Raw genomic sequence first — 7,930 nt, 5'->3', positions numbered from 1 at the left:
GGACAGCCCAGTTTACACCTGCTGTGCTGCTGTTGTTGTCAAAAGCGCCCTGAGTCTCAGAGTGTTTCGGTTTGGAAGGTAAATTATTTGGTCTCCCCAGGCTGCAGGGGTTTCTCCTTTCACTCATTAATCCCACTTATGTGTTAATTAACTGAGAAGGATGTGTGACTTCTCTGTGTTCTTTAGTTTTTCAAGAACCCATGATGTGTCTTCTGTAACAGCTAATCACACATCACAGGCCCAAATACCACAGACATGGGAATACTAAACTCAGAGCACTAACTCAGCCGCCGACACCTCAGGCAAGTTTCCTAAACCGCCAGTTTCGTTAACCAACCTACAGGGAGTATTGTTGGGAAAATCAAATGGAGGCGAGTGGCAGCCTTGAAAGGTGCGGTCATTTAACTGTAAGGCACGTGAGGGTAGGACACACTTTTTCCATAATGCTAAACAGCCTTGTTCAAAAACAGTAACAAATATTTGTCACCAACAAGAATTTCCTCTTTAAAAAATTAGATTTTCTACATGCTTTTTTACCTAAATCTCAACAAAATGATAAAGGGTTGTCTCCGTAGAAATAGCATCACTTCTTGCCAAACCTTAAAACACCATGGGCAGCCTCTCCAGGCACCGTGGAGTCTACTACGATGAGCCGTCCAGGGCAGTAGTTGTTGCAGCAGCGCCGATGCCCCACTGTTCCAAGGTGCCCTCCTGTTCCGAGGTGGCCCACTGTTTTAAGGTGCCCACTCTTCTGAGGTGCCCTCCTGTTCCGAGGTGGCCCACTGTTCTGAGGTGCCCTCCTGTTCTGAGGTGCCCTCCTGTTGAGGTGCCCCACTGTTTCTAGGTGCCCCACTGTTCTGAGGTGGTCCACTGTTCCGAGGTGCCCCACTCTTCTGAGGTGCCCACTCTTCTGAGGTGCCCTCCTGTTCTGAACTCCCAATGGACCTCGTCCACGCTGGGCTCAGGGGCGATGGGCAGTCTTCACTAACCTGCCAAGTCCCTCACTGCCGGGCTCTAGTTGGCGGTTCCCCTTTAGCTAGGAAATCCAGGGGCAAGTGGAGAAGAAATACTTGAAATATCCCCAATGGATCATCAGAAAGGCTTTTCTCATGAGGAAAATAATCTAGAAATTGTGATTGAGGTGTTACCTTAAGACTTTGAAAACAACATTTCCTTTTTCCATAAATTAGTAAATGCAAGCCTGGAAATATTATTTTAGTGCTTTTTTTAGCTGTGCATTTTCAATCTTACCAAACGATACTTGAACAGTCCTCCTTCCAACCTTTTATTACTAATTTAAAAACCGACATAGCAATCCAATGAAACGTACTGAGTCTTAAAAACTGTCACTTGGGAAACCTATTTGTTTCATGAATGCAGCTACTATCCAAATAATTTTTGGAACCATCTTCTCCATCGGCCTTTAGAGCTCACGGCTTAACCTCAAAGGGAGCAAATCTTTGTTCTCCTGAGTCTATGTGATTTAAGAGTCCAAAGACACTGGGAATTTGGGTGATCAAGCAGAGTAATAATTTGAGTTTGGAAAGTAAAGGCATACTATAAAGTAAGACATATAAACCCCCAAGCTATTTTAGCCAATGGTATGATGGAATCATGTACATAGGTGTTAAAAATAACTCCTTTGAAGATAACATTAATTTAGCTGAACATGCAAAAAAATTTCAAAGTCATGCTTTGGACATGCCATATGTTCTAGCTCACAAGCACTGAAAAAGGGCCTTTCCTAAAATATATCTCCCACTGTCCCACCAATCTATGCAAAATTCGGAATACTTTGATCTGAAGCATGGCAGCTGCACAGTATACTTTACAGAGCCATTAATATCTCAGTATGAGTTGGTGTGACATAGTAAGTTGTCATCCTTGACTGGCCCAAGTCAACAGGACAAGATGATTTGGGGGAAGGCTGTCAAAGAGGAAGGGCCCCAGGAGACCTGGAACCGACGTTTAACCACGACCTGTGCAGAACCCTCAGGTGCCAAGCACACATCCTCACAGATGTGACCACCTCGGTGGTCTGGAGCTCAGAACCTAGGAACACCTGCTCTTAACCTGAATCCACCCTGGGCTGTGAACCTCTGGATGAGGCTACTTCAGCTGAGGGTGGCCCAGCCCAATCAGGGCGGGGCTTCGTCCTGTTACTGGAGTCCTGGAGAAGCAGAATGGAATCCAGATGGAGAAGAGAGCCACAGGGCCCAAGAGGCTGGAGGCAACGGAATCCAGAGGGCAGGGAGCGGCTGGGGTGGCCTCCACGAGCAGGGCCTTGTGGAAGAGAAGCTGAGGACCGGGGACACCAGCGGCCGCCCCAGAACACGTCTTCAGGAAGAAAGCATCGCCGTAGGACGGCTTGATCTGGACTTTTTCCTAGCCTCAAATCCGTGAGCCAATAAATCCCCACTGTTTAACCCAACCCACTGCACGGCATCTGCTTGCGTAGCCAAATGAAACTAAAGCCACGATGTGGTCCAAGCATGTGGTGATTTTTATTAAGAATAACTTTGGTTCTAAGAATTCCACCCTCAATTCTGTAATACTTTCCATTAAAAACAATTATACAAGAGCAAATACAAAAAATATTAAATTATGAAAACAAATCCATTAAGGCTCCCTTTATATATATTATATACACTCAAACAAGTCCAGATTTTCAGAGTAGAAGAATAGTCAACCGCGATAGCTTAGAAAGCAACACTACTTTACTACCGTGAGACTATAAAACGCGGAACTATTTTAAGAAAAGCAAAGAGTGGAAAATGGAGCCAGTTGTGTCAAAAGTGGCTCCAAGCACAAAACTGCGCGTCCGCGTCCCAGGGGTGGGGCTGCCCATTCAGGCGAGGGTGGTCCTGCCTGCCTAAGCTCGGCCCGACTGGACGCTGCAGAGCTGCTCGGTCTGTGCTCCCACCGCCACTCACGAGCAGCACTTCATGCTTTTTACAAGTCTTCTTTTGGCCAGACCTTGCACTTGGAACTATAAAATAATTCTGCAGATTTGTGGGTGAGAGGGGAGGGAAATGCTTCTGTCATTTTAGCCCCCAGCAAAGACTGAAATCTAGGTAAGTTTAAGGAACAGAATTGGTCCTTCCAACAGAGCCTGTTGGGGTCCTTGAGAATTTTATCAAGTGGCAGAACTACATCAAGGGCACAGACCCAAAGAACCAAGAGCCAGTTAGACGAGAGGATACGGCTGGTCCTGAATCTTTGATTTACAAACCACATCTTTAGTTCATGTATACGAAAAAGGAATTCCATTTAACAAGCAGGCAGTAATATATTTTCAAGATGATGGATCATCACACTTTCTTCTCTCCAAAGGACGGGTGATGGAAAAACTCACCGTTCTATCTTTCAAGAATAAACTATCATGGAGCAACATTCTATCTTAAGCATCTCCTGTTTTAGTCAAATCTTACTTAATGAGGTAAATAATCCACAGCAGGTGTAATCAACCTAACTAGCAGTATATCGTCACTGCATTTACCTTTCTCGTGCTCAACGTCGGACTGAACAGGAGCCTAACCATCCGCTCCTGAGACTAAAGCATCTCCGCAGAAATCCAGCTGCTGCGCGTGGTCAGCGTTCACAGCCTCAGGACCCGGCTTCCTTCAGCCCGTAAAGGAGATGTAAGGAGAGTCTTGACCACAGAAGGGACTGACTAACTGGTCTATGGGGAATGACCTGAGCTCCGTCCTACCTGGACTGACAAGTGCCTGCCCGGCCAGCCTGTGAAACGGCCCTTGCTGCTCTCTGTCCCCGGTCGTGGCTCCTCGAGGGAGGGCGCGCAGCCCCTCCTTCCCTTCAGGTTTTCCTGAAACGCGGCACAGCAGTCATGGCCATCGGCACCGTCGCCGCGCTAAGGCTGGTCGGAGGCTTTCTCCACAAGAAAGGAAAGGCGAGGAACGCGAGCCCCTTCATCACAGACGTTCAGGGCTTGGCGTGCAGTGATGCTCACAGTGGGCGAACGGTGACCATCTTCCAGCGACGTCTCCTTGAGGCCAGCCTGCCTTTGTCTCACATTAAAATGCCCAAAGAGCTCATGGCCCAGCTCCCAGAGAGAACTGTCTCCACTGCGCTCAGAAGAAATCTACAGGTGTGGACCCTCCACCTTTGACACTGGGTTATAGGGACTAGACTCCACTAGTCGAGGGATCTGGAGACTGCGGCATTAAAAACGACTGACTCAGCAAGAAATTTTAAAACAAAACCCAACAAAAAACCTACTTGTTATTCAAAGCAAGAAATGGATTTACATGATGTACCTTGTCTGAGCTGGAATGTCACCAGGTAGCATATTAGGATAAAAGGAACCAAGAGGAATTAAAATGAGATGGGGGTGGATGTTCACGCACTGTGGTTTAGGTATTTTTTAAGCCTTCTCCCCCTTTTCCTGAATTTTAGTACTGTGCTTGACATTAACATTCTCTGGTGTCAATTCCAAACAGGGATGAAAAGTATGAATTTAACAAGAAAATTTCAGGTTCTCAAAATGGTATTTACAAATATTGGACATAACAGATTAGACGCATTTCTTATGCAGGCTAATGAAGTATCTTACGTATAATGAGAAGAATTAAACTCACTTTCTTTAGCTTCAAAAAAAAAAAAAAAAGGCTCTGTGCCCCCACTAAACCTGGAAGAAAAAGCAAACAGTGCAAGTCTCTAGAATTTATTCCAGTGTCCCGCCGTGTTTTCTTCAAGTCTCTGAACACAGGTCCGTCCCCCGGGGGACGGGCAGGTCAGCGGCCTCCATGCGGTGAACCGGAACCGCGCCCGCCACAGGGGGCCACCCGCGTGGACTGGGGGGGACACCCAGACCCCGTCCCCTCCAGGGCCGACGTCCTGTGGCCGGAGCGCTCTGCAGGGCCCCTGGTCCCGAGGCCACGCCGCGCCGCCCGCCCGCCCGCGCCGCCGGCCTAGGACTCCTGGGCAGCTTCTTGGCCCGTCCTCCTGAGGTTGCCTTTGACCTTCACGAACTCCGGGGCATTTTCTTGCTCTTCCTGCAATTTCTGCTTCTCAAGTTCCAGCTAAATGAAATTAGAAAACAGGAAAAAGTATTGACAATCGATCGCCAAGAGGCTTTTCGAAAAGCCCCTAAGGGACTTACTTCCCGAGCGAGGCAGTTCTCCCGGGGAGCCTCGCTTCAAGAGAGGAAAGGCCTGGAGAGGCGGCAGGTCCTGGGGGTGACCGCACAGAAGCCGACCGGCGGCTCCTGCCAACAACGCCCCGAGGAGACGGGCACCAACACGCGAGGCGGGGAAAGCGGGGTCCCGAGATCAAAGCCCAGCTGCCGGGGGCCCCGAGGCTGCACCCCACGTGGCTGTCGGAGGCCCCGGCTGTGAGCAGGAAGGGCCCCTGCTTTGGCCGTGGCCCTGGATTTCTTTAAGGCCCCCCAGGGAACCCCGGCCCCTCCCTGAATGCATTTTGCCCTACTTGCTGGCATTTTGTCTCTCTTTTTCCAAGGAGCAAACACTCGTCTGGTGGATTGTGCTGGCCGCAGCTCCTTCACTTCTCAGGACAAAGAACGCGCGCTCTTGCCCATCACCCTCACCTGCTCCAACTTCTGCTGCCGTTTCAACAGTTCGATTTCCAGGTCGGATTTCTTCTTTTGGGCCTCTTCTTCCTTCTGCTTTATTACTTGGTCTCGTTTCCTCTTTTCCATTACCTTCTGCAGTTCTGGTTTATTCTGAGGGGCAAGGCCTCTGCAAAAAAGGATGAAGAAAAATAGAAAATAATTTAACCTAACAGATGCATCTTCTGTGAATAGAAATTGAGTTTCCAGCATCGGCCAAGGAAAAGGGGTCTAATGGGTTGACATGACCGTGAGATGCACTGCGAGGCCGACCTCAGCCGCCAACGTGAATGGAGGGGCGAGAGCATCTCCAGAGGCGACCCGCAGCCCGTTCACTGGGTAAACACTGCTGAGCACCTACTGTGCGCCAAATACCACGCACAGGAGGCTGGTGGGAGCAGGCATGGGGGAGGTGGGGACAGCGGCTTACAGGATGGGGAGGGGACACATGGGACGGGGGGCTGAGCACAAGTGGACAGCCCCCACTATGGGAATTCACCCCTGGAGTTCTGGGGAACGCCTCCCCAGTGTACGCCTCCCCAGGTGTAGCCTCCCCAGTGTACGCCTCCCCAGGTGTAGCCTCCCCAGTGTACGCCTCCCCAGGTGTAGCCTCCCCAGTGTACGCCTCCCCAGTGTACACCTCCCCAGTGTACGCCTCCCCAGGTGTAGCCTCCCCAGTGTACGCCTCCCCAGGTGTAGCCTCCCCAGTGTACGCCTCCCCAGTGTACGCCTCCCCAGTGTACGCCTCCCCAGTGTACGCCTCCCCAGGTGTAGCCTCCCCAGTGTACGCCTCCCCAGTGTACGCCTCCCCAGGTGTAGCCTCCCCAGTGTACGCCTCCCCAGTGTACGCCTCCCCAGGTGTAGCCTCCCCAGTGTACGCCTCCCCAGGTGTAGCCTCCCCAGTGTACGCCTCCCCAGGTGTAGCCTCCCCAGTGTACGCCTCCCCAGGTGTAGCCTCCCCAGTGTACGCCTCCCCAGGTGTAGCCTCCCCAGTGTACGCCTCCCCAGGTGTAGCCTCCCCAGTGTACGCCTCCCCAGTGTACGCCTCCCCAGTGTACGCCTCCCCAGGTGTAGCCTCCCCAGTGTACGCCTCCCCAGTGTACGCCTCCCCAGTGTACGCCTCCCCAGTGTACGCCTCCCCAGTGTACGCCTCCCCAGGTGTAGCCTCCCCAGTGTACGCCTCCCCAGTGTACGCCTCCCCAGTGTACGCCTCCCCAGGTGTAGCCTCCCCAGTGTACGCCTCCCCAGGTGTAGCCTCCCCAGTGTACGCCTCCCCAGTGTACGCCTCCCCAGGTGTAGCCTCCCCAGTGTACGCCTCCCCAGTGTACGCCTCCCCAGTGTACGCCTCCCCAGGTGTAGCCTCCCCAGTGTACGCCTCCCCAGGTGTAGCCTCCCCAGTGTACGCCTCCCCAGTGTACGCCTCCCCAGTGTACGCCTCCCCAGGTGTAGCCTCCCCAGTGTAGCCTCCCCAGTGTACGCCTCCCCAGTGTACGCCTCCCCAGTGTACGCCGTCCCCAAGCAGGGAACGCAGCCTAGAGACAGAGACGACAGAGCGGGGGAGCACACGGTCTTGGCAGCCTGCCCGCTTCCTTCTGCAGGCCGGGGAGAGGCTCTTGGCCACCTGCTGGCCTGTCCAGTCTTCCGGCCTCCGAGCGGCAGGGCCGCTGGGACCCCGACTCACGACGGCTGGCCCAGCGCTGCCCTCTCCCAAACCACTTCAAGGCCGGCTGGCTACGGACACTGCACAGAGCGGGCTGCCGGGAAGCTCCCTGCCTTGGGAGGGAGAGCTCTTCCCCTCTGGCCACCAGCCTCGTCGTCTTCAGGTCAGAGGCCAGTCAGGTGAAGCCGCAGCCGGCGCGTCCCCAGGCAGCTCGGCGGTCTGTCCGTCTGTGTCTTCAGGGGCAGGAGTCTGCGCTCCCGCCACCTCCGCGGGACGCCCCCTGTCTCCCAGCTGCTGCTCAGCCGCCCGCCTCCCCGCGCCGCCTTCCCTGCTTACTTCGGCCAGTTCCCAGCGGCCCGTAAGGCTATTCTAGGCGAGGTAGTAAAACTTACTAAGGAAACGCCCCACTCTGCAGGCAGCAGTGCTGATCAACGAGCAGTGCCCCGTGTCCCCCCGTGTCCCCGCCCCGGTGTCCCCGCCCCGGTGTGGCTGCGGGACATGAGCCACGGGCCAGCCACCCACTGCGCCCCTTCCCACCACTCCCCGCCCCCCTCCTGCACACCTGGGGCATCTGCCTCCACCACTCTTCCCTGAACTCCTGGGTCACCTCAAAAGCCTGACCAGCCCGGAGTCCTCGGACAACTGCTAAATCAAACGGCGACATCGGAAACAGGCGCTCTGTT

The 7,930-nt window shown here is 53.3% G+C and overlaps 1 protein-coding gene across 3 annotated transcripts in view; it reads right to left on the bottom strand.

Moving 5' to 3' along the window:
* Positions 1-2,485: 2,485 nt before the first annotated feature.
* The window catches only part of FAM107B (family with sequence similarity 107 member B), a 70,387-nt gene continuing 64,942 nt past the window's right edge, over positions 2,486-7,930 (bottom strand). For all 3 annotated transcript variants that reach the window (XM_058282379.2, XM_058282378.1, XM_058282380.1), the window contains exons 3-4: positions 5,567-5,717; positions 2,486-5,042 (exon numbers count right to left, since the gene is read on the bottom strand). In XM_058282379.2, coding sequence (XP_058138362.1) covers positions 4,932-5,042; positions 5,567-5,717 — 262 coding nt within the window. In that variant the 3' untranslated portion in view covers positions 2,486-4,931. The remainder of the gene's footprint in view (positions 5,043-5,566; positions 5,718-7,930) is intronic.

The sequence above is a fragment of the Dasypus novemcinctus genome, chromosome 20 (assembly GCF_030445035.2).
Source record: "Dasypus novemcinctus isolate mDasNov1 chromosome 20, mDasNov1.1.hap2, whole genome shotgun sequence".
In the NCBI taxonomy this organism is placed as follows: Eukaryota; Metazoa; Chordata; class Mammalia; order Cingulata; family Dasypodidae; genus Dasypus; species Dasypus novemcinctus.
This window is presented reverse-complemented; position numbering and strand designations above follow the sequence as displayed.